Below are 27,809 nucleotides of genomic sequence, written 5' to 3' on the forward strand. Positions count from 1 at the left end.
CATAATGTCTTTAATAAACAGTACACATAACTATCATCTAAATGAGTGAGTATGTTAACCTAAATAAGCCCTGGGAGAAATTTCAGCCGAAGTATGAAAAGTAAAGTGAAATATTTAGGAAATGTTAGGAAAAGCACTCTGTCTGCCAATTGCAGGGAAATTATGAATTGGTAATGCAGTTCCTTTACTTTTGAACACAAACTTAGTTGCTTAACATTTTTCCTCAGGGGTTTCATGGAAAGCAACAATGGAAATTCAGCCTAAATGGAGAAACACAGAAACCATACAAGCATCACATAAAGGTACACACAATGGGGTAATTTTCCTCAGACTTAACATATCAACTCAATCTTCCTACAACTAAGTTATTTTTACAAACTTGAACTAGATCAATACACATACCTTCTCTTTGCTCTTTTAATTTCTTCCGGAAAACCTCAGCCCGGATCTCCTCAAAGGAGAACTCCCCCACTCCTGCATAAATCTTCTCCTTACAATACATCATTTTCTCTTTCTTCTCCTCAGACTCTTGCTGAAGGCTTTGAACTCTTTGTAGGAGATCTCCTTCTTCCTTTCTAGGCTTTCTTGTGCTTAGAATGTGGTTTATACTGGGTTCAATTTTACATGGTGTCCTAAAAGAAGCAAGATAATTATTATTCACAATACAGATCAAATGAGTTATTTCTTACGTTTTGACAGAACACAGGGACAATGTCAGTAGTGAGGCTATATGTGATCGATTCCAAAAAAACAAAAACAAAAAAGACTGAGAAAACAGGCTAAAAATAATTTACATGGTCCATCAACAATTATGTTCTGAGTACTACTATGATGAAGAAGGAAATTATGTGTAAGTTAGGGTCATCATATAGCTTTTATTACTTATAGGTAAAAATAAATCTGAATACCATACCTTTTTTTAAAGGAGGTAATATTTTTATTTTTATTAAAAAAATTGTTTTTATTGAAGTATAGTTGATTTGTGTGTTAGTTTCAGATGTACAGCAAAGTGATTCAGTTATATATATATATATTTATATATATATTCTTTTTCAGATTCTTTTCCCTTATAGGTTATTACAAAATATTGAGTATAGTTCCCTGTGCTATACAGTAGGTCCTTGTTGGTTATCTATTTTATATATAGTAGTGTGTGTATGTTAATCCCAACCTCCTAACTTATCTCTCCCCTCATCTTTCCCCTTTGGTAACCATAAGTTTGTTTTCTATGTCTGTGGAAATATCTAAATCAAAGCCAGTGTATGAAATGAAGTTAACTTATGCAATACAGCCCATTTTCCATTGTTTAGCACCCCAAAGAATTAGAGTTAGGAATATAGCATTTAGGGAACTGATGATGTGAAATTCAATGTTCTCAGCTGAGGGGGAAGAATGAGAGTGGTAATATAGGTTTGAAAAGAATGAAGCATAAAGTACCTCAGTCGGGATAGGGCAGATGTTCTCAATCCGGACAATGGATCAGAATCACTTATATATCTTTTATTTTCTTATGTATCTTTTTACAACTAAAGATACCTGGTCTTCACCTCAGATACACTAGATCAGAACCTTTAATGGCCCAAGCATCTACATGCTTAAAAGCCTTCCTCAACTTGCTCAACTGATAAAAGACCCTATGAAAATCCTACACAAACATCATACCTAGCATATATGAAGGGTTATAGCTTAGTTATGAGGAAACTCTTGCAATGGGGCGCAAAATACGACCTAATACTAGAACTCCACAATGTTACATATTAGACTGAATCTCAGACTGCCTGATTATTTAATCATCATCTATCATATTTTTTCTTATAAACAGAAATGCCAAGGGTAGGGAAGAAAAAGACATCCAGAAAGAAAAAGCAGGTTACGAGGAAAAACTGCCATAATTTCTCATTACTGTCAATAACAAAGGTAGAACACCTCATTTAAATCACAGTGACTGTCTTTGACTACAGCAATGTAAATATAAACCTATCGAGTTTATTCCTTAATAATACTAACAAATAGTCTTTCAGCCCTAACATACTCAAAAAAATATAGATGTAAAGGAAATAAAACTTTGGTTTACCTTCATCCCCACAAAGAAGAAAATGCCTTTGGGAACTAGGATAGGTGCCCCTGCCCACTCTTCATAATTCCCACCTCAAAATATCTGGAAACCAAACTCACATAACTGGCTGTTGTGCAGTCTCTTCCACATATGGAGTAAAACTGGGAAGCACAGAGGGTACAGCTGTCATAGAAGCTGTATTGCCACGAGGCTGGTGATGAAGAAGAAAACTAAAATTACCATGGTTTTACACTGACACAACATATGCAGACCATGCCTAATTATTCAAGAGGAATTAAAAGAGATGCTAAAAATACACCCCTACTCTAACTCTGAAGTCTTTGTTATGTCAGCAAATAAACTGGATCTAAGAGTCCTTACCCTGTATTCCAAAGGCCTGCCTGTGTTCCAAGGGCCAGCTTGCAGCTCATTCTCTTTGGCCCTGGACACAGGAGGTGCTATCCATGGCTGCCCCGTAGGCCTAGATGACTCCGCTCCAGAAGGTTCATCAGCATTTTCATCAAAAACAGTAATTCTAGAATTACTTTGCATCTGTTGAGGAACTGGATTTTGGAGTCCTCTGTTCTGCCTTGGAGCTAAGAGAAAAATATTAAAACTTCATGTAAAATCTTTAATTATCAATTTAGATGCCCAAGAAGGTATACCTACTTCCTTCCCAAATCAAGGAGATTACTTCTACTACCACAGAATCAGAAATTTTTTAAAATAATAATTTTAAAAACCTTAATGGATCAAATTAGTAATTTTTAAGTCCAGTCTGTATGTTACTTGTACCCTACCTCTTTTCCCTCACCTGTAATCTTTTATGCATAGATGTCCAAAAAACAAATTCTACATCTTCCTTCAGTCATCATTCTAACATTGCCTAATTTTACCAAACTAACTTAATCGTAATCTTCATTTTTCAGTTTAAAACTTTCTCTCAATGGAAATCAGTTGAAATGCACTGAATCTAGACAAAACAAATTAGCCCACTTATTAGTGGTATTCTCTTTAGTGGGGCTGCTTATTAGAATCAAGCTTCATCATGATCTGGATGAAATATTCTTTAAGACTATATTCCTTATACCCTAATTCTCAGATCTCCAAGGAACATTCTGAGTATTAATTTTTATTTATTTTTGGCAGCGTTGGGTCTTTGTTGCTGCACACGGACTTCTCATTGCAGTGGCTTCTCTTGTTGGGGAGCCCGGGCTCCAGGGCGCACGGGCTTCAATGGTTGTGGCGCACAGGCTCTAGAGCGCAGGCTCAGTAGTTGTGGTGCATGGGCTTAGCTGCTCTGTGGCATGTGGGATCTTCCCAGACCAGGATTCAAAACCCATGTCCCCTGCATTGGCAGGCAGATTCTTAACCACTGTGCCACCAGGGAAGTCCCCATTCTGAGTATTAAAAGTTGATATCAGGAAAGGGATAAGAGATCTTTTAAAAATCTGGTCTACATGTCTAACTGCTATAAATTTGGTTAATAATTATTTATCTTTGTACCTTCCACTCAATTTTGCTGTAAACCTAAATTTCCCTAAAAAATAGTGAATTTTTAAAAAAGCTATTACCGATCATCTTTAGGTATACAAAGAGAGCCCAATTTCTGACCCCTCAAAAGCTGAAGACCAAGTTAAAACATTCTTTGAGGATTTGGTACATGTAAGCTTTACTTTGATAATACTTGCTATATTATTGCATATATTCTTTCAACTAACAACTAAAACTGAGAAACTCTAGATGCTCCCTGTATATTAGGTTAGGTTTTTTTCTCTCTCTCTCTTTTTTTTTTTTTTTGCATTATAAGGGCCTCAGAATGGGTTTTTCTTAATTAAGAGACAAAATGCTGACATGTTTTAGTGATACTGCACACTGTGATCTCAGTTCTCCTTAGACTTTTCTTTTTTGCTACCTAGTACTCAGAACAGAAGGACAATATCCACATATATATTTATACATGTTCTCCTTACATAATTTGCCTACCACCTGAGACTAAGAGCTTCCCATAATAACATTTAACAAACTTACCCTTGAGAGCACCTCCTACACGGCTGATTGGAGCTCTTGCTGTCTTTTTCCCTTTGCTTTTTAGTTCAGCCAATGTGCTTCGTTGTGGTACAGAAGTTCCAAAAACTTCCTCCTCCTCTTCTTTCTCAAGTGCCAACAGAGTTTGCCGAGACACTCGAGCTTGGAATTGTCTAAAGTAAGAGAATGGACAATTAACATTTGGTGAGATGAACACTACTCACCAGATTCAAATTTCTTAATTTGTTAAACAAGGGCGAAAAGTGGGATAGGGGAAGAAATATATACAAACAGCCAAAAGAAAGTGTTTACTCTCTCAGGAATAAAGAAAGCCACCTTGAAATCAGAAAAGGTTTTGGCTAGAATGATTTAGCTCCCCCTCTGTATGTCCAAATTTGACCAATTAAAAATAATCTGAAGAGCACCAGTAGGTTGATCTCAGGATCAGATCAGGATGTCTAAGATTAAGATCATAGAATTTATTAAGATCAGAGTTTCCCATCAACTTTTTAAATTCACAAAATAGTTGAAAGAGTAAATGAGCACCCATATACCCTTTACCTAGATTCACTAATTGTTAACATCTTGCCACGTCTATTTTTATCACTGCATGTCTTTCTCTCTCTACATAGAATCCCCACCCTACACCCTACCCCACCATTTTTCCTGAATCAGATGAAATGAAGTTGCATCCAACAGGACATTTTACTTTAGCAAAGCTGGCAGAAGTTTGAAGATTAAACTTCCTGTGCTGCTGCCCAAGTTTCAAGCATTATCAAAAGAGTAAAAAAACTGAATAAACTGCAAATGCTGGCCAAGATGGAACGAGCTCATGATAGCTTCTCTCTCTCTCACTGATTAGAATTAAAAACTCTAGACAAAATACAAGAAAGCAACTGAGGCCTCTGAGACATAAACAAAAGCAAGTGGACTGTGGAGAGGGGTCAAACTTGAAGAAACAACCCACACAGGGCTGCTTCCTGGTTTTGTTTTGTTTTGTTTTGCCCTTCATCTCTTTTCCTTACTTTGAATTGTTACACTGGTGCTGTGGGAAGCTAAAACTCCTAGAGAAACTTCACCTTTCTGGCCAGAGGACTGGGAAAACGGGACTCTGAGGGCCAATGAGTATGGGAGAAACACTGGAGAGGATGAGCTGAAGAAAGGGATCTCTTAATTCTATACATGAATTGGCACAAGCTCTGGACTCACCCCTGAGCTATGCATACACAGGGCAGACCCAAAGCAGCAGAGAAAAGGCTTTGAGAATTGAACTATAGTATAAACCACTGCCCAAGTCCTAGACTAACCCCAGAGCAACAGACACATGGGACAGACCCAAAGGTCTTTGGAAAACTGAACTGACACTGGAACTGCTACCCATATAAGATGAAAAAGAAATTATGATATCTGAAGGTTAGTTACCTAATAAGACAAAAACATCAACATTCTCCAGAGAACATCAACCAACAGGACCTAGAGTCGAATAATTCAGGATAAATGTCCAGGATATAATCCAAAATTATGTCACACACGAAGAACTGGGAAAATGTGACCGATTCTCAAAGGAAAAAAAATCAACAGATACAAATATCAAATGACCCAGGTGTTAGAGTTTTCAGACAGAGATTTTTTTTTTTTTTTTTTTTTAATTTTATTCATTTTATTTATCGCTGTGTTGGGTCTTCGTTTCTGTGCGAGGGCTTTCTCTAGTTGCGGCAAGTGGGGGCCACTCTTCATCGCGGTGCGCGGGCCTCTCACTATTGCGGCCTCTCTTGTTGCGGAGCACAGGCTCCAGACGCGCAGGCTCAGTAATTGTGGCTCACGGGGCCAGCCGCTCCGCGGCATGTGGGCTCTTCCCAGACCAGGGCTCAAACCCGTGTCCCCTGCGTTGGCAGGCAGATTCCCAACCACTGCGCCACCAGGGAAGCCCCCAGACAGAGATTTTAAAGCAGCTATTATAATGATGCTCCATAAGATAAAGGTAAAAACATCTGAAATGAGTGGAAAGATAGTTCTCAGCAGACACACAGAAAGTATGAAAAAGAATCAAATGGAAATTTTAGACCTGAAAAACATAGTATCTGAAATAAAAAATTTACTGGATATACTCATTATCAGAATGGAGAAGACAGAAAAGAGTAAATGAACCTGAAAGCAAATAAATAAAAATGGCCACCCTAAAGAACATAAAGAATAAAGGTTAAAAATTTTTTTTAAATGAACAGAGCTTCAGGGACCTGTGGGACAATATCAGAAAGTCTAATATGTGTAACTGAAGTCCCAGAAGAAAAGGTATAGACACGTATTTTTTTTTTTTTTTTTTGCGGTGTGCGGGCCTCTCACTGTTGTGGCCTCTCCCGTTGTGGAGCACAGGCTCCAGACGCGCAGGCGCAGCGGCCATGGCTCACGGGCCCAGCCGCTCCACGGCATGTGGGATCCTTCCGGACCGGGGCACAAACCCGTGTCCCCTGCATCGGCAGGCGGACTCTCAACCACTGTGCCACCAGGGAAGCCCTAGACACGTATTTTTAAAATAATGGCTGAAAACTTTTCAAATTTTGTGAAAGGCATGCATTTACAAATTCAAAAAGTGCAGTAATCCCCAAATGGATTAAACATAAAGGTAATCACACTTAGACACATCACGATCAAACTGCTGAAAAGCAATGTTAAAGAAAAAAATCTTAAACATACCCAGAGAAAATCAACACATTACAAAAAATGGGGAAGAGCCATTCAAATGACTACAGGTTTCCCATCAGAAATCATGGAGTCCAGAAGACAGAAACATGTTAAAAGAACTGTTACCCAGAATTCTACATCCAGTGAAAATATCCTTCAAGAATGAAGATGAATAAAGACATTCTCAGATGAAAATAAAACTAAGATAATTTTTTGGCAAAAGACTCATTCTAAATGAATGGCTAAAAAAAACCCTCACTGGGCTGAAAGGAAATGATACCAGAGGAGAATTTGGAATTTCAGGAATAAAGAAAGAACAAAAATGGTAAATATAAAAGATTATTTTTCTCCTAAGTTCTTTAAAGTATGTATGGCCGATGAAAGCAAAAATTATAACATTGTCTGATGGGGTTTCCTTTTTTAAAAAAAATTTATTTATTTTATTTATTTATTTTTGGCTGTGTTGGGTCTTTATTGCTGCACATGGGCTTTCTCTACTTGCAGCGAGCAGGGACTACTCTTCCTTGCGGTGCGCAGGCTTCTCATTGCGGTGGCTTCTCTTGCTGTGAAGTACAGGCTCTAGGTGCGTGGGTTTCAGTAGATGTGGCACGTGGGCTCAGTAGTTGTGGCTCGTGGGCTCTAGAGCGCAGGCTCAGCAGCTGTGGCTCACGGGCTTAGCTGCTCTGGGGCATGTGGGATCTTCCCAGACCAGGGATCGAACCCATGTGCCCTGCATTGGCAGGCAGATTCTTAACCACTGTGCCACCAGGGAAGCCCCTGATGGGGTTTTCAATGTATGTAAATATAATACATACAACCAGTATATCAAAAAAGTAGGGAAGATAAAGAACCTATATGGTTATAAAGCTTCTATATTTTACTTGAAGTGGTAAAATATTAACTCTAAGTAGACTGTGAAAGGTTAGATATGTGTATAATATACCCTAGAGCAACCACTAAAAAAGTAACAAAAATCCAATAAAATAAATTTAAATGAAATAATAAAAAAAATTCAAATAATCCAAAAGAAGATAGGAAAGGGGCAACAGAGGAACAAAAGACAGAGAACAAACTGAAAACAAATAATAACAGATCTAAATCCCCCAAAATTGATAATTCCATTAAAATGTTCTAAATATACCACATAAAAGATACTGCGAGAACTGAGAAAAACACAACACCCAACTCTTTAGTGTGTAAGAACCACTTTAAATATAAAGACATTGACAGGTTAAAAGCGAAAGGAGCAACCTGATTAAAAAATGGGCAGAAGACCTTAAAAGGCTTTTTTCCAAAGAGGAAATGCAGATGGCCACAAGGCACATGAAAAGATGCTTAACGTCACTAATCATCAGGGAAATGAAAATCAAAACCACAATGAGGTATCACCTCACACCTGTCAGAATGGCTATCATCAAAAAGAACACAAATCACAAATGTTGGCAAGGATGTGGAGAAGAGGGAACCCTTGTACACTGTTGTAGGAATGTAAATTGCTGCAGCCACTATGGAAAAGAGTATGGAGGTTTCTCAAAAAACTAAAAACAGAACTACCATATGACCCAGCAATTCCACTCCTGGGTATATATCCAAAAAAACCAAAAACACTAATTTGAAAAGATAAATGCACTCCAGTGTTCAGAATAGTGTTATTTTCAATTGCCAAGATATGGAAGCAACCTAAGTGCCCACCAACAGTTGAACGGATAAACAAGATGTGGTATACATATACAGTGGAATACTACTCAGTCATAAAAAAAGAATGAAATCTTGTCATTTGCAACAACATGGATGAACTTGGAGGGGATTATGCAAAGTGAAATAAGTCAGAGAGAGAGACAAATACTGTATGATATCACTTATATGTGGCATCTAAGAAATACAACAAACTAGTGAATAAAATAAAAAAGAAACAGACTCACAGATATAGAGAACAAACTTGTGGTTACCAGTGGGGAGAGGAAAGGGAGAGAGGCAACATAGGGGTAGGGAATTGGAAGGTACAAACTATTAGGTATAAAATAACCTACAAGGACATATTACACAACACAGGGAATACAGCCAATATTTTATAATAACTATAAATGGAGTATAACCTTTAAAAATTGTGGATCACTATATTGTACACCTGTAACTTTTATAATACTGTACATCAACTATACTTCAATAAAAAAAAGAACTTCCTTTGTTAAAAAGAAAAAAGTAAAAGGGAATCCACACAAAAACCTGTAATGTGAATGTTTATAGCAGCATTATTTCATAATTGCCAAAAAATAAAAACCTAAATGCCCAATAAGTGATGAATGGATAAACAAAATGTGGTATGTCCATAGAATGACATATTATTCAGCAATAAAAAGGAATGAAATACTGATATATGCCACAACTATGTTCATCTATGATGAACCTTGAAAACATGCTAAGTGAAAGAAGCCAGTCACAAAAGACCACATAATGTAGGATTCCATTTACGTGCAATGTCCAGAAGAGGCAAATGCAGAGAGAGAAAGCAGATTAGTGGTTGCCTGGAACTGGGGTGAGTGGGAATGGGGAGTGACTGCTAATAAGTATGGAATTCATTTTGGGGTGTTAAAAATGTTGTAAAATTAGATTGTGGCAATGGCTGCACAACTCTAAAACTGTTAAAAAAAAAAAAAGTAAAGAAAGGAAAAAGATGTACCATGCAAACTAAAGAAAGCTGGACTGCCTATATCAATATCAGATTAAGCTGACTTCAGAACGAGTATGATCAGGGATAAAGATGAACATTATATAATGATAAAGGGATCAATTCTAAATGTGTATAAACCTAACAAGAGAACTTCAAAACATATGTAGCAAGACTGATATGAGCTCAAAGAAGAAACATAAATTCACAATAAAAGAGGGAATTCCCTGGTAGTCCAGTGGTTAGGATTCTGCGCTCTTATTGGCGAGGGCCCAGGTTCAATCCCTGGTTGGGGAACTAAGATCTCACAAGCCACGCGGCAAGAAAAACGAACAAACAACCAAACAAACAAAACACAATAAAAGAAACTTCGAAATTCCTCTCTCAGTAATTGACAGAACAAGTAGACAGAAAATCAGCAAGGATACAGAAGACCAGAACAAATTACCAATCCACTTGACCTAAATGACATTTACAGAACATTTTACTCCAAAACAGCAGAAAAGACATATTTTTCAGGTATACAGAAAACATTCACCATGATAGACCATATTCTGGGCCATAAAATGAACCTTAATAAATTCAAAAGAATCGAAATCATACAAATTATGTTCTCTGATCATAATGGAATTAAACTAGAAATCAGTAACAGGGAGATATCTGAAAAATCTCCAAACACGTCCTAATTAAACAATACACTTCTATATAACCCGTGGATCAAAAGGAAGACATAAAGAAAATTAAAAAATATTTTGAACTGAATGAAAATGAAAACATCTTATATCAAAATTTGTGGGATACGGCTAAAGCAGTGCTTAGAAATTTTTTATATTAGAAAAGAAAGTTCTAGAAATCAGTGCTCTAAGTGTCACCTTAAATTAGAAAAAGAAGGGCAAGTTAAACCCAAAGCAATCACAGAGAAGGAAATAATAAAGAGCAGAAATTAATAAAATTAAGAGCAGAATATCAATTAAGAGAAAAATCAATGGAACCCAAAGCTGATTCCCTAAAAAGATCAAGAGAAATCAATAAACTTCTACCCAGACTGACAGAGGAAAAAGAGAAGACCAATATCAGGATTATCAATATGAAAAACGAAAGAAGGGGGGTTACTACATAACCTACAGACATTAAAAGGATAATAAAGGAATACTATGAACAATTCTATGTCCATAAACTCATCACTTGGATGAAATGGACCAATTCCTTGAAAGACAAAAACTACCAAAGCCCACTAAGAGAAATCAAAGATCTAAATAAATGGAGAAATATACCTTGTTCATGCACAATATTCATCAAAATCCCAGGAAGCTGATTCTAGAATTTATACACAAAGTCAAAGGAACTAGAAGACTTAAAAAGAACAGTTAGAAGACTCATATTACCTGATTTCCAGACTTACTATAAAACTCCAGCAATCTAGATAGTGTGATATATACCAATGATAGAGATCAATAGAACAAAACAGAGTAACAGAGATAAACCTATACAAATATGATCACTTGCTTTTTGACAAAGATACAAAGGTAATTCAATGCAGAAAGTCTTTTCAACAAGTGGCACAGGAATAAATGGAGACTCATATGCAAAAAAAAAAAAAACCAGCCTTGATATCTTCTACAAAAATTAACTCAAAATGGATCACAGGGCTTCCCTGGTGGCGCAGTGGTTGAGAGCCTGCCTGCAGATGCAGGGGATGCGGGTTCGTGCCCCGGTCTGAGAGGATCCCACGTGCCGCGGAGCAGCTGGGCCCGTGGGCCGTGGCCGTTGGGCCTGCGCGTCTGGAGCCTATGCTCCGCGGCGGCGGGAGAGGCCACAGCAGTGAGAGGCCCGAATAACGCAAAACAAACAAACAAACAAACAAAAACAACCACAAAAAAACCTTCAGGATAAAAACATAGGAGTGACCTCTGTGACCTTCAGCTAGGTGGAATTCTTAGATATACCAAAAGCATGGTCCATACAAGAAATAATTGTAAGTTAAACTTCTGCAAAATTAAAAACTTTTGTTCTATAAAAAACACTCCCAGACTTAATTTAAGCTGGGGGAAAAGATTCACAAATCACTCATCTGACAAAAGGCTTGTATTTAGAATATATAAAGAACTCTTAGGGCTTCCCTGGTGGCGCAGTGGTTGAGAGTCCGCCTGCCAATGCAGGGGACACGGGTTCGTGCCCCGGTCAGGGAAGATCCCACATGCTGCGGAGCGGCTGGGCCCGTGAGCCATGGCTGCTGAGCCTGCGCATCCAGAGCCTGTGCTCCGCAATGGGAGAGGCCACAACAGTGAGAGGCCCGCGTATCACAAAAAAAAAAAAAAGAACTCTTACAACTGAAATGCATTATGCTAAATGAAAGTAGCCAGAATCAAGACTATATACTGTATGATTCCATTTATATGACATTATGGAAAAAGCAAAACTATAGGGCTGGAGAATACATCAGTGGTTGCTAGAGGTTGGGATTGTGAGTAGGTGTTGACAACAAAGGGATAACGTGAGGGAATTCTATGCAGTGATGAAATTATTCTATATCTTGATTATGGTAATGGTTACATGTCTCTACTCACTTGTGAAAACGTATAGAACTGTACACCAAAGAGTACATTTTACAGAATGTTAAATGGAAAATATTTAAATATGTCTTTTAAAAAACTGAATAGTAATGAAGTTAACTTGCCAATCCATAGAGAGCACTTTATTCAGATGCAAAATGATTGTTATTAGTTTTAACAAGTTAAGACAAGCTCCAGAGAAGCAGTTTACCGGTGCTGGGACTGCAGTCTTTCCAGTGGTTCAGCCTTCTGTTGAATCCCTTCCTGAAATATCACATCTGCTTTCTTAAAGTTTTCTCTAGCTTCATATTCTTCAGCCCATGAGATATAGAACTGAGCAAGTGAAATGCCAATTCCCTGGTTATGTAAATAACTGTACATATCCAAAGGTTCATTGCATAAATGACCCTGTAACAAATGAAAAGCGTTAGCAGTTAACCAATTTCTCTTCACTTACTGAGTGTCTATTATGTGCCAAACAATCATTGGAGATACTATATGTAGTTTCTGCACCGAAAAAAATATATCTATTATAATACAATGTTATAAGGAATATATTGGGAGGACCTAAAACATAGACAAAAGTAAGAGATTAATTTGTAAGAAAAAGAGATAGGGAGGAAAGACTTTAAGGTATGACATTTGAGTGTGGTGCTTAAGGAAGAACAGACTTACATAAGGTAGACAATGGAAAACGAAGGGCATTCTAGGCAGAGAAAATAGCATAAGCAAAGACACTGAAGACTAGAAATTTGTAGGTGTGTAGGCAAGACAGGAGTTTGGGAAAAAAAGGTCTGAACAGTCTTGAAAGTCAAGCTAATCAATTTTAAATATACTTGGTAGTCAATGTTATATGTGTTGGGGTAGGAGAGCTATAAGCAAAGAAATGACATGGTCAAATCTATATTTTAGAAGGGACTTTATAAGACCAGATACAATGTAGATAATTCTAGTAGCAAGAAGGGGAGGAGAGAGGGATCACTAAAAATCCCACACCACTAACAGTTTTATGTATTTTCTTCAGTCTTTGTTTTTCCCTTAGGGAAAAAAAGGAACATATATCATTTTACCCAGGATAAAAGGATTTTACAGTTTTAATCATAATTAAATGTTTTTATTCCATTTGACAGTGCATCATTCATTTTTCCATGCAGCTACTTACTTTTCATTATTATTTTTAAATGGGTGAAAAATGTTCCATCTAGTAGATCTTCCATCATTTAATTATTCCCCTATTTTTTGGATAAACCACTTCTAATTTTGCCTAATATAAATAATTGTATAATAAATATCTTTAAGCATACTGCCTTTCACAATTTACATTATTCCCTTAAATTCCTATAAGTAGAACTATGTTAAAAAGTAAATTGCTTTCTAAGATGGTTGTACAAATTTAAAATGTTAGCAGTTATTCCCAAATATAATTTCACAGATAATATTTTTGAAAGTTTCTCCTTTCATACAGAAAGTAGCATTTCAGTGTTCTAGTTAGGAGTTCTTTTACTACTGCAGAGGATAACATTTTCTCCTGTTCATTTACCGTCTGTCTTCCCCAAAAAAGTAAACTCCACAAAGGCAGAAAACATTGCTATCTACTATATTCAGGTCCCTACCCAGGGTCTGGTAGAAAAAGGCTGAAAAAATGAAATGCTCCATTTATATCTTTGACAAAAACAATTAGTATTTTATACTTTAATTTTGCAGTAATTTAGTAAATGCAGTTTTTCTGCTTATCCAAATTAGAGATGTTTTCCCATATGTGATGGTGTTTCAAGCAAAGTTATAATTCTCAATGCATTATCAGTATAAGATCCAGTCCTCGATATCTATTACTACAAAAATAAAGCTTAAAATTGACTGCACTTCGTTAACGGCTTTCTGAATAGCTGTGGTACAGCATGGGATAGCCAATACGGATCAGGTTATTCCAGACTGCTGAATGAGATCACTTAAGAAATAACATAAATATCAATAAAAGGATAAGACGGCGAGATTAATAGATTCAAAAGTTAAACCTATCTTTTTGGTAACCTTAAAAAGCCAAATTAAAACAATTTTACATTTTTAACTAAAAATACTGGATATTTTCTAAGAACAAATTTTTCCTTAGCTAGATTGTAGTTATCCTTTATAAAAATAACTCTAGGGCTTTCCTGGTGGCCAATGAAGGAGACACAGGTTTGAGCCCTGGTCCGGGAAGATCCCACATGCCGTGGAGCAACTAAGCCCATGTGCCACAACTACTGAGCCTGCGTGCCACAACTACTGAAGCCTACGTGCCTAGAGCCCGTGCTCCACAGCAAGAGAAGCCACCACAATGAGAAGCCAGAGCGCTGCAACGAAGAGTAGCCCCTGCTGGCCGCAACTAGAGAAAGCCGGCGTGCAGCAACGAAGACCCAACACAGCCAAAAATAAAAATAAATTAAATAAAATAAATTTAAAAAAACCCTCTGACTGCAGAAATCTTTCTGCAAAGCAAAAGAGTAGTGTGAGAAACCCACCTTTACTCCTCTTGACTAAGAAAGACAGCAAAATAGTTTCATATGGACCTTATTTTCCAGGTGCAAAGTTTAAATTACTGCTGATTACTCTAGGGCTGATAATTTGAATTTGACGGTTATCTAGACCAGTCCTTCTCAGATTACCTGTGGTGAAGGAGGCGCGCGCGCGCGCGCGTGTGTGTGTGTGTGTGTGTGTGTGTGTGTGTGTGTGTTTTAAAAGTTTCCATTCCGTTGCTGATTTTTTTTTTCCATTGCATTCATCTACTGCTGTATCATAAATTACCACAAATTTGGTAGCATAAAACAATTCAAATTTACTGTCTTACAGTTTTTTGAGTCAGGATCAGTTGGGTTCCCTGTTCAAGGTTTCACCACACTGAAATCAAGGTACTGACTGATATTTTTTAAAAATACAATAAAAAGAGAAGTCACCAGAAAAATGAGGATGTGCTTAGATGTTGTGCCAATGCTAAACTGTTAACAAAATTTCTAAATGCTTACTCTCAATTTTTGTACTTATCTTGAACAGTCTACAGACCATTCTTTCAGGAGTATTGGTTTAGACTATGTCTTTTACTCTATAATAATCACTGCTTTTCAGTACAAGCACCAGGTTAACACAAGTGAACAGAGAAATTATTCCAATTGTTACTTTTAATAGCTCCAACTAAATATAGTCCTAGAAACCTGAGATTAAAAGTCACTTTAGAGGTTTATTTAGTTCAACCTTCTAATAAATCACACATAAGAATATTATATAGAATAGAATGAAGAACAAAATCCATTAGTATACCACCAGGAACCACAGTCTCCATACTAACAAATCTGTTTAGAATTCTTTGTGTGCCATCCTTTGTTATAAATTCCCCTAACTACTATCCCTAAGGTAATTTCACCAACTTGTATAAGGATGCCAAGATATGTCAAATGTCCTGCAGAAATCAAGATAATTATGTCTTCAGGATTCACCTAACTTCCTGTATTAGTAACTATTTGAAGTTTAAGTTAAGTCCTCCCCAAGAGATATATTTTAGCCAGAAATCTTATTAATTTCCAATGTCAGTATTTTATCATATTACAATGGTTGTAAATATTCTGTTATTTAGAATTATCTAATTACTTATTTTTAATAAATTTTTAATTTTAAAATGTATTTTTATTTTTTAATATATTTTATTAAAAATTTTTTTATCCAATATCTAATTCTGTCATCTAAAATTCTATTCTAAATATTTATCACTTGCTTTTTTTCTAATCTCTTTTAGGATAAAAGCAATGAAATTAATGTCCAAGAAACCCTGGCCATAATTTTTACAAAGACATTTTCATAAAAAAATCCTCAAGAGTATTCTTAAAAGAACTACATGTCAAGTAAGATAGTACAAAGTGGTCAGGTCAATATTTTTAATTGTAGCAACATACTAGGTGAAAGAAACCCAAAGACAGATGGAAAAAAAAACATGACTTTTTTTTTATGGTGAAGATTCAAAAAATGGGAGAAAGGGATACCAGAATCACCTACAAAAGCTTTTCCCCAAACAATCGTACTGCTGCCATGTGTTGGCTCCTACACATCCTCCCCCAGTACAGTTGCATGGCCCAATGATGTTTAAAATCAATAAATAACCCACTCCTACAGAGAAATAAGACAGGCCTTATGACCACTTTTAAAGGGATAAAAAAAACCTTATAGTAAAATCCACCTCTAAAGTAGAAACAATTTAACAAATATTGAATATTTATTAAATGTTTAGTATCTACTGAACGGCTCAGTTTTTTGGTGTACAAGATACCTCTAGAGAAAATCTCTTGGTTTAATATTTTAAACTCAGATGGCACTTGAGAAAGACTTACCAGCTTAAGCCAGAGACTAAGAAATCGAGGATCATTATAATATCGTTTTTCTCCTTGTAGTGCTTCTACAGCTCTTTCTAATAATGTTGACATATTACTCTCCTTCCCGCCCTGAGGATAGTTCTGCTCTGTCCAGTTAATATACCTGAATGAGAAGAGAGGAAAAGAATATTTTTCAAGTTTAACATTATCTTGCTCCAAGACCCATTCTGGACTTTTTAAAGCAGAAATATCTAATATACTGAAAATGTTTATTTAGAGGTCCTCAATGACATGCCCTAAGCCTGTATACCTCAAACTTTTCCAAATATTGCTAACATATACCTGTGGGAAATAATGGGGATGGTGATAGACAGGTATAGCTTACAGTCACACCTCAGGAAGATACACTATGATTATTCTGCTTATCTGTGTCTGCAAAACACTAGTCTCTACTCTAACACACTGCTCCACACACCCCAGTTTGAGATGCCTGGCCATAAGGACTCACCTGTTAAGTTTCTATGGCTCTTGTTAAATAAAAAGACTCACCTATCCCAAACATCCAGAGGGTCATTTCCAGCATAAAATCGAATTTCAGATTCAAATGCCCTGAAATTTAAACAGAAAATGTGAGCATAAGCAATAGTGATAAAAGCCAAATGAACAAGTATCACCTTCATTTTTTTTTTTCTTTCTTTTTTTTTTTTCTTTTTTTGCGGTACTCGGGCCTCTCACTGTTGTGGCCTCTCCCGTTGCGGAGCACAGGCTCCGGACGCGCAGGCTCCGTGGCCATGGCTCACGGGCCCAGCCGCTCCGCGGCATGTGGGATCTTCCTGGACCGGGGCATGAACCCGTGTCCCCTGCATCGGCAGGCGGACTCTCAACCACTGCGCCACCAGGGAAGCCCTCACCTTCATTTTTATTCATTATTAAGTGTTTACTATCAACCTAGATAAGTGCACTGGAGTTTGAGGGTTTATTAAACAGAAAGAAAAAGAATAGAAACAATCAGGATTCTGCCTGATAATATAACAGGAGAGATAAAATATACAGAAATTAGAGAAATTCCAAGACAACATATAGAAAAGAAGTATTACACAGCAGTTTAAATCTCTGGAACAAGACTCCCTAGGTTCCAGTGCAGCTCTAGTAATCACTAGCTGAGTAACATTAGAAAAACTATTTAAACTGTTTTCAGTTTCCTCATCTATAAAATGGGGATAATAATACTATCTATCTTATTAGGTTGACTAGTCTTAAGTGTAGTGTTTAGGTAAGTACTCAATAAATGACAGCTATTATTTTATATGTATCTGATAGTACTGAAGAAAAACTAAACACACATACATACAGATATATATAGAAATAAGAATCTTAAAGTTAAAGAAAAATTCCATGGGTAACATTAGAGAAGAATTAGACCACATATAAATTGGAGGAATGCTTCAGAGAAAGTGTGAAATATGACTTTGTAAAGAGCTGGGAAAGCAGAGGGCTAAGACTAAGTTAAGACTGACCAGTTAGAATAGAGGGGAAGTATTGGGTAATAAACCACAATTTAGATAAATGCTTAATCAATAAAAACTGTATAAGGGGTTACGTTTGACATAAAGAATAGTCCCTCACACAAAGGAATTTATGCCCTAATAAGAAAGCAATACATAAATGAAAAATTAATAACACAGAGCAGTATATTACAGTTGCCAAGAATGGATAGTAAAGGCTTTATGAAGTCAAAAGGAGGTATCATAGAAGCAATCTTAGAAGGTGGGACTCTGAAGGAACCATAAGATTTGAAAGAAAAAGGGAATTTTCCAAGAGAGAGGGAAATCAGTATTGAATAAAGTTGTCAAAATGGGACAGTTAACCCAGAGGGGAATTAAGCTATAACATAAAGTCAGTATTGGGAATAAATGGAGATATCTGGAGAGGTAAGAAGGGAATGCTTTAAATGTAAATTTAAAGAGTTTGGATTTTACCTGTTCAAGCCAGTAGTGGTTCTTCAATTGGAGACTACCTTGAATATGGTAAGTAAAGATTTCAAAAAGACTAATCAGGTAACACTGAGACAGGCTGGGACCTGGGACCCTTTGCTGCAGTGCGGGCACCTGGACAAAAGTCTCCTTGTGCAACAGAATACAAAGAAACTATAAGGGACTAAAAATAACTGTGTACATTTGCAGTTGGGGCAAATTATGAACAATAAGATCCAAAAAGACCAAAAACCCACCACTTCTGAGGTTTCAGGAACAAAAGCAGAGTACTGCTAATGATCCCTGCACACAGCACCGAGGGGGTGGGCAGATCACCCAAGTCACCCCTCTGGCCCAACCCTTGGACCTGCTCCTACCCTCACCCCATTTAAGAAACCAGATCGCCCCAGCTCAGGGGAACCTGTTATTTGTTTTTGCTTCCTGCAGCACGAGTCCCAATAAAGCCTTCCCTGAATTTCTGGTCTGGCCCCTTATCAATTTCTATTGAGTAAAGAGTCCAAGAGCCCTGGGTGGTAACAACACTATAAGAAAAGGAAAAATTAGAAAAGGGTACACAATTATGTAGCTAAGGGGACACAATTATGTACACTACTGATAAAAATCAGCAACCCTCCAAATTTATCTATGGATTCAACGCAATCTAAGCCAAATCCCAGCAGTCTCTTTTCTAGAAACTGAGAAGATGATTTTAAAATTTGGAAAGGCAAAGGACCAAGAATAGCCAAAACTATTTTGAAAAAGAACAAGAGTTGGAGAACTCACGCTACCTAATTCTAGTCTTTACTATATAAAGCTAATCAAGACAATATATAATTGGTGAAAAGAAAGACAATTAGATCAATGGAACAGAATAGAGAGCTCAGAAATGACCCACACATATACAGTCAAATGATTTTTGACAAGAGCCCCAAAGCAATTCAATGGGGAAAGAAAAAAAAAAATCTCTTCAACAAATGGAGGCAGTACAACTAGATATTCACGTGGGGGTGGGGGTGGATGCGGAAGACCTTTTACTCCAACCTCACACCATACTCAAGGATAAATTTAAACATAAAGCTAAAACAATAAAGTTAGAAGAAATCACAGGAGAATATCTTTGTACCTTTGGGGCAGGAAAAGATTTCCTAGAGAAGATACAAAACCCACTAAAAGAAAGACACTAATTAATTAAACTTTACCAAAATTAAAAACTTCTGGACTTCCCTGGTGGCACAGTGGTTAAGAATCCACCTGCCAATGCAGGGGACATGGGTTCGAGCTCTGCTCTGGGAAGATCCCACTTGCTGCGGAGCAACAAAGCCCCTGTGCCACAACTACTGATCCTGTGCTCTAGAGCTCGTGAGCCACAACTACTGAGCCCACGCGCCTAGAGCCCATGCTCGGCAACAAGAGAGGCCACTGCAATGAGAAGCGCATGCACCACAACGCAGAGTAGTCCCCGCTCTCCGCAACTAGAGAAAGTCCGCGCGCAGCAACAAAGACCAAATGAAGCCAAAAAATTAAAAAATTAAAAACTTCTGCTTGTCATATGGTACTGACACAAAAACAGAAATATAGATCAATGGAACAGGATAGAAAACCCAGAGGTAAACCCATGCACCTATGGTCAACTAATCTATGACAAAGGAGGCACAATGGGGAAAAGGATATACAAAGGGGAAAAGGATATACAAAGGGGAAAAGACAGTCTCTTCAATAAGTGGTGCTGGGAAAACTGGACAGCTACATGTAAAAGAATGAAATTAGAACACTCCCTAACACCATACACAAAAATAAACTCAAAATGGATTAGAGACCTAAATGTAAGACTGGACACTATAAAACTCTTAGAGGAAAACATAGGAAGAACACTCTTTGACATAACTCACAGCAAGATCTTTTTTGATCCACCTCCTAGAGTAATGGAAATAAAAACAAAAATAAACAAATGGGACCTAATGAAACTTAAAAGCTTTTGCAAAGCAAAGGAAACTACAAACAAGATGAAAAGACAACCCTCAGAATGGGAAAAAATATTTGCAAACGAATCAACGGACAAAGGATTAATCCGCAAAATACATAAACAGCTCATGCAGCTCAATATTAAAAAAACAAACAACCCAATCCAAAAATGCACAGAAGACCTAAATAGACATTTCTCCAAAGAAGATATACAGATGGCCAAGAAGCACATGAAAAGCTGCTCAACATCACTAATTATTAGAGAAATGCAAACCAAAACTACAATGAGGTATCACCTCACACCAGTCAGAATGGGCATCATCAGAAAATCTACAAACAACAAATGCTGGAGAGGGTGTGGAGAAAAGGGAACCCTCCTGCACTGTTGGGTGGGAATGTAAATTGATACAGCCACTATGGAGAACAGTATGGAGGTTCCTTAAAAAACTAAAAATAGAACTACCATATGACCCAGCAATCCCACTACTGGGCATATACCCAGAGAAAACCATAATTCAAGAAGACACATGCACCCCAATGTTCATTGCAGCACTATTTACAATAGTCAGGTCATGATAGCAACCTAAATGCCCATCAACAGACGAATGGATAAAGAAGATGTGGTACACATATACAATGGAATATTACTCAGCCCGAAAAAGGAACAAAATTGGGTCATTTGTAGAGGTGTGGATGGATCTAGAGACTGTCATACAGAGTGAAGTAAGTCAGAAAGAGAAAAACAAATATCATATATTAATACATATATGTGGAACCTAGTAAAATGGTACAGATGAACCGGTTTGCAAGGCAGAAATAGAGACACAGGTGTAGAGAACAAACGTATGGACACCAAGGGGCGAAAGTGGTGGTGGGAGTGGTGGTGGTGGGATGAGATTGGGATGGACATAGATACACTAATATGTATGAAATGGATAACTAATAAGAACCTGCTGTGTAAAAAATAAATAAAATTCAAAAATAAAACAAAAACAAAAAACTTTTGCTTGTCAAAAAATACCACCAAGAAAATAGATAGCCATGGACTGGGAGAAAATATTTGTAACACATACATTTGATAAGGGATTTGTATACAGATTATATAAAGAACTCCTGCAATCCAATTTTAAAACTAGGCCAAATATCTAAACAAATGCACCACAAAAGAAGATATATAAAAGGCCAACAAGCAAGTGAAAAAGTGCTCACCATCATTAGTCACCTGGGAGATGGAAAGCAAAACCATAGTGAGGTACTATTATACACTCACCAGAATGGTTAAAATGAAAAAAAAATGACCACATCAAATATGGGAGTGGATTTGGAGCAAATAGATTCTCATACATGGCTGATAGGAGTGTAAAATGTTACAACCTCCTTGGAAAACCAGCAGTTTCTTAAAAAATTAAACATACATTTATTCTAAGACCTAGCAATTCTATTCCGAGAGAAATGAAAATCTATGTCCACAGAAAGCCTTATGCAAGAATGTCCATAGCAGCTTTATTCATAAAGCACATAATTAGAAAGAATCTACTTGTCCATCAACTGAATGGATAAACAAATGGAATACTACTCAGTAATAAAAAGGAAAAATCTACTGATACATGCAACATGAAAAAGGCTAAAAAACAAACTGAAAGAACTGTAGGATTCCATTTATATAAAATTCTAGAATAAACAAAAGTAACCTATGGTGATAGAAATCTAATCATTGGTTGCTTCATGAGGGAGAGGAAGACTGATTGGGAAGGGGCATGAGAGAACTTTCTGAGGTAATAAAAATGTTCTGTGTCTTGAAATGTCTTAAAACTAACTAAAAATATGAGCATTTCACTGCATGTAAATTATACTTTAAAAATAAAAATCACGGGCTTCCCTGGTGGCGCAGTGGTTGAGAGTCCGCCTGACAATGCAGGGGACACGGGTTCATGCCCCGGTCCGGGAAGATCCCATATGCTGCGGAGCAGCTGGGCCCGTGAGCCATGGCCGCTGAGCCTGCATGTCTGAAGCCTGTGCTCCGCAACGGGTGAGGCCACAATAGTGAGAGGCCCGCGTACCACAAAAAATAATAATAATAATAAATAAATAAAAATAAAAATCAAAATCACATGGGCTTCCCTGGTGGCGCAGTGGTTGGAAGTCCGCCGCCGATGCAGGGGACACGGGTTCGTGCCCCGGTCCAGGAGGATCCCACATGCCACGGAGTGGCTGGGCCCGTGAGCCATGGCCGCTGAGCCTGCGCGTCCGGAGCCTGTGCTCCGCAACGGGAGAGGCCACAACAGTGAGAGGCCCACGTACCGCAAAAAATAAAAAATAAAAATCACAAATCCTTAGTAATTGACTAAATAAAATTAGAGTGAGAGGGCAGTGAGGTAAGATCATTCAGTTGAGTTTTGGTACCATTAATCAAAATGGAGTAGAAAAAGATAGGTCATTTATGAGAGAAGAGATTCAGTATTTAATACATTAGTGAAACAGTTATCTAATTATGTTACAGGTAGATAAAAAGGCATTTATCAATAGAAGGCAAGTAAGAAATGGAAATAGTAGTTAAACAATCCTGGAAAATTTGCATATGGAATGAGAACGGAGGACAAAGAACAGAAACTTAGGTAAAATGCAGTAGGAAGCCAACAAGAAAAAAGGAAGAGTAGTTAGTGACGTGGAAGAACTACTACAACATCACAGAACCAAGAAGCTTTAAGAATAGAACACCATCTGTGAAACAAAACCATAAAATTCAATGCTTTTAAAGATCTAAAGAGATGAACACGGATATTCACCACATTCTATCAAAGTTATGAAAATTTGGGGACTTCCCTGGCCATCCCGTGGTTAAGACTCCGTGCTTACACTGCAGGGGGTGTGGGGTGGATCCTTGGTCGGGGAACTAACATCCTGCATGCCGCGTGGTACGTCCAAAAAATTAATAAAATAAATAAAGTATGTATAAAAAATATGACAATTTGCCTATAATATCAGAATTTTGTCATGAGATTGAAGGTAGAAACTGATACTTTACTTTTTTGAAAAAAGTATATTTATCAAAACATTTGTCAGAGGAGAGCAAGTCCCATAGGTCCATTTGAATAATGCAGTGGTATTTTTCAGCTTTTCATTATCCTGAGTTTGTTAAATTCAGTTTCTCTGAGGTTTACATTTTCTTTGGAGACCACTATTTCTTTCTGGCACATTCTCGAAAATACTTTCCTAGAAAGTTAATAATTTAGTACACATAAAAGATAGCAGATTCACTCTCCCTCAGTACTCAGAATCCAAAGAAGCAATTTCATTAACTGATTACTCTCAGAGTTCATTCTGCTTAGGGATCCAGAATGACATAATACTTTTGTGAAATATTGTAAAATGATACTTGCTTTACTTATCAGTTCCCCCTGTATGAGAAATATTTCTATTGATACAAGAGTTTGGCTGCTCCACAATGAAATGAAATCCTATAGCTCTTGTTCGTAAGTGCACTTGAGGAGATCTTTAGATAGCTGTTGTGTGATGAGAAAGCAGGAGGGGAACAGATTCTCATCCTACCAGCTTTTGAAGAGTAGTTTAGTACTCCTCATGCCATACTGCACGGGTCCACACCCACATTACCTACCAAACTGGGGATGAATGATGACAGGTTGAGCCCCAACCATTCTACCTACCGTTTCTGTTGCTGAAGAGTAGTGTTACAAGCAGATTCTTGCTGTGCCAGTGCTCCCTGAAGTGTGGACATGATCCGCCCCTGCCTTAAAGGTTGGACATTTTCTTTACTCAGCTCCCATTCATCTCCCTCCAAGGACATGACTTCACTGCGAAGAGGGAAACAAAAGTAAATCTCATACCAACACTGAGTTATTATAACACTAGATTATTGTAAATGTTTTCAGAAAAGTGATCATGATCTTTGGGTTGAATATAGTGGGTTGGCACGTTAGTAGTGTTATTATACTCCTAAGCTTCTGAGCCTTTCTGTGACCTGGTTTCCAAGTTTATGGCTATACTATTGCCTAATGGAAGAGAGAACAGGGCTAGGGTATTGTGAACAATATTATAAGAAGAAAGTTTATGGCAGGAAGAAAAAAAGGGAAAAAAGTATTATAAATTTGGTAAAGTAGACAAAAAGCAGTTCGATGCCTACCACTGAATGCATCATCTAGTTTAATTTAAAATTAGCATCGTGTTTATCAGACTAACACCCCATGTTTCAACTGATGACTTAAAACTGAAGTTTATGTATATGGGTAGCCAAGAGCAGAAGCAGACAAAAATACAGTTTACTGGTCACAAATGGCTCCCCCCATTCTATCAATTCTATGGGGGGGAATCCCCAAAAGTTTTTTGGAGATAATCACCACAAAGGGTATGTACTCTGAACTTCAGAGCTCTGCAGTGGTCGAAGAGAAGCTTACTTCTGGGTGAGAGACACTATTTCTGGGTTTAAAACAGATAGGCGGGGCTTCCCTGGTGGCGCAGTGGTTGAGAGTCCGCCTGCCGATGCAGGGGACACGGGTTCGTGCCCCGTTCTGGGAAGATCCCACATGCTGCGGAGCGGCTGGGCCTGTGAGCCATGGCCGCTGAGCCTGTGCTCCGCAACGGGAGAGGCCACAACAGTGAGAAGCCCGCGTACCGCAAAAAAAAAAAAAAAAAAAAAAAATCCAGAAATTAATCTCTTCTCACCATCTCCACTGTCTCCAGCCTGGCTCAGGCCACCATCTTCTCTTGCCTGGAATATTTCAATAACCTCTAAACTGGTCTCCCTGCTTCCACCCTTTTCTACCTTTAGTCTTTTCAACACTGCAGCCAAAGTGATCCCATTTAAACACATGTCAGATCATGTCTTTCCTCTGCTCAAAACCTTCCAATAACTTTCAACTACACAGTAAAAGCCAAGTCCTTACAATGCCTGCATCCTCACTTTTACTTTGCTTCCTTTTATCCTCTGGTTCATTCTGCTCCAGCTACTGGCCCAGTACGCCTCCCTCCCGCAACTCTCACCTGCCAGCCTTTGTACTTCCCCACTCCCGCCCCCAGATCTATGCAGGACTAGCTCTTGAGTTTTCTTCAAGTCTTGACCCAAATGACACCTTCTCAGTGAGGCCCTCTGTTCAAAACTATCGAAAATTGCACCGCCCAAGTGTTTTATTTTTTTAGTACCGAACACCATCTAACTTTTAGTTTATTTATCTTGTTTATTGTCTGTTGCCCCTACCCTCATCCCACCCCAGAACTTAAGCTTCAGGAGGGTAGGAGTAAGAGCTTATATATGTATAAATAAGGAAGAGCAGCCAGCATGCAGACAAGGGCTTTTCAGATTTCTAACTATGCTACTAGCTTAATGCTAGCATCTACCATGTGCTGAGCACTTACTTGGAGGCAGTTACTTTACAGATACTTTGAATTCTCCCAGAACCCGGCAAGGTAGCGTTAATAGCAGCGTTTTCCATATTAAGACGTGTCCAAGGTCAAAAAGCTAGCAAACGTCTGGGCTGAGATACCAACACAGACCACACGACAAATTCCAAGCTCTTTGGCCCTGAGAGCTGGCGTCCCACAGCCCCTGGCGTCCCACAGCCTCCTTGGCTTTGAAGCTGGATGCAGCATGATTCTCACGCGCCCTCACTCCACTGAGGTCGGTGCTAACCCTGCTCTGCGCCTTCACCTCCACCACTTGCGTCCGACTCCAGCAGGGAGGAGGATCCGGCCGGGCCTGCTCTTCTCCTGACCGTGCCGGTGCTCTCCTGGGCTGCTCTGAGCGAAGCCTCTGTCACCTGCCAGGCACCCTCGGGGCTCGCAGGCCCAGCTCCCGGCCGCCCTTCTCCGGTACCTACCTCGGAGCACCCGTTTCCTTCTGCATCGCCGCCATCCTGCATTCCCGGCTCAGGGCCTCGTCCTGCCGCAGGCCTTTCTTCAGGGCCGCAGACCGCCTGGGCCTCCTTCTGCAACCTGCCCTTCGAGGTACTGAAGCGACCGGAGGGCGCTCCCGAAAAAAACCACACACCTGACTCCCTCGCGAACCAGCCACCTCAAGCCCTCACGCCAGCCGCCAAGTTTCAAATTTAACGGTCCCGCGCCGACAACGGGCTACGCCCCTCCGCTCCTCCGCGCTCGCGCCTCCAACCCAAGGAATTCTGGGACTTGTAGTTTACTCCAGGTTTAGTCCTCGCTATCGCGGTGCATAGTGGGAGTGGTAGTTTCCGGGGGACTGTGGCTGTCCAGGTGCTGCAGATTTAGGAAGTGTAAATTCTCTCCAGGTGCTCTCTGTGTCCAGGCTCTAGAGCTAATCTTTGAGCCTAGCGAGGGACATTTTAAGCACCAGGATTCTCTGATGTCATGAGCATAGTGAGATATCTTTGAGTGCTTGCGCTTGGCCTCTTTTCTGGGGTGGCTGGCCAGGCTATGACCACCCCTCTGCCCCAAGTCTCACACATGTCCTGAGCTCTTAGGGCGGCTCTGACCCAGCTGTTTCCTGCCCCACGCTTGAACTGAGAAAAGCCGGATTTTAGTTCTGTAAGAATCGTACCAAATGTGCAACCTTAGGCAAGCCACATAATCTCTCTGACCTTCGATTTTCCTCGTCTATAATGCGGTGATATTGCGTTGCTTTCTCTGCTGCACAGTCCCAGACAGAAAATGCAGCTATTGCACAGCTCCCCAGGTTTTACCTCTTTTCCCCTTCAGCAGACCAGCCTCCACTGTTCTGATTTCCTAAGGAAGAAACTATGGTAGCCTCAGATGTGGCTGGGAAGCTGAACAAGCCCAGCTACACTGGAGTCCTGAAAGGCTCTCTAGAGCCCTTAATAGCTAAAGCACACCATGAATCTCTGAGGGAGGGGGTGTACTCTGTCTTCTAATGCTGCTCTAAGAAACTACCATAAACTTAGCAGCTTAAAACATCACAAATTTATTACTTTGCAATTTGGTAAGTCAGAAATTAGACTCGAGTTTCACACTAAACAAGGTGTTGGCAGGACTTTGTTTCTGGAAGCCCTTCAGGAGAATTTGTTTCTTCTTTTCCAGTTTTTAGAGACATTCATGGGTATTCCTTAGCTTGTGGCCCCCATCCTCATCTTCAAAGCCAACAACATAGCATCTCTCTGACCCAGTGCCTGTCATCACATCTCTTTCCCTGACCACAGTCAGGAAAATCTCTCTGCTTTGAAGGACTCATGTAATTATATCGGGCCCATCCATATAAACTGTCTCAGGGTCCTGAACCTTAATCACATCTGCTAAGTTTCTTTTGTCATGTAAGTTGACATATTCACAGGTTCCATGGATTAGGAATGCACATCTTTGGGGGCCATTATTCTGCCTGCCACAGGGAGTGCTAAAATATGTTGGCATCTCTAAACTTATTTGACCATAAACCTTTTCACACATCTTTCAGAACAGATTTTGGGCTCTTTGTGTTTTAACAGTAGGTCCCAGGAGAAGAAAATTCATAACGGAATAAATCTTTTTTTTTTTTTTTTTTTGCGGTATGCGGGCCTCTCACTGTTGTGGCCTCTCCCGTTGTGGAGCACAGGCTCCAGACGCGCAGGCCCAGCG

The 27,809-nt window shown here is 38.8% G+C and overlaps 1 protein-coding gene across 1 annotated transcript in view; it reads right to left on the minus strand.

Moving 5' to 3' along the window:
• Positions 1–26,351, minus strand: part of BUB1B (BUB1 mitotic checkpoint serine/threonine kinase B) — a 56,744-nt gene extending 30,393 nt beyond the window's left edge. Inside the window, exons 1-9 of the mRNA XM_081227208.1 lie at positions 26,090–26,351; positions 23,924–24,070; positions 16,873–16,932; positions 16,342–16,486; positions 12,198–12,394; positions 4,088–4,257; positions 2,438–2,652; positions 2,176–2,267; positions 403–632 (exon numbers count right to left, since the gene is read on the minus strand). Coding sequence (XP_081083334.1) covers positions 403–632; positions 2,176–2,267; positions 2,438–2,652; positions 4,088–4,257; positions 12,198–12,394; positions 16,342–16,486; positions 16,873–16,932; positions 23,924–24,070; positions 26,090–26,124 — 1,291 coding nt within the window. The 5' untranslated portion in view covers positions 26,125–26,351. The remainder of the gene's footprint in view (positions 1–402; positions 633–2,175; positions 2,268–2,437; positions 2,653–4,087; positions 4,258–12,197; positions 12,395–16,341; positions 16,487–16,872; positions 16,933–23,923; positions 24,071–26,089) is intronic.
• Positions 26,352–27,809: the final 1,458 nt, after the last annotated feature.

The sequence above is a fragment of the Mesoplodon bidens genome, assembly GCF_964165515.1.
Source record: "Mesoplodon bidens genome assembly, chromosome: 3".
Lineage (NCBI taxonomy): Eukaryota > Metazoa > Chordata > Mammalia > Artiodactyla > Ziphiidae > Mesoplodon > Mesoplodon bidens.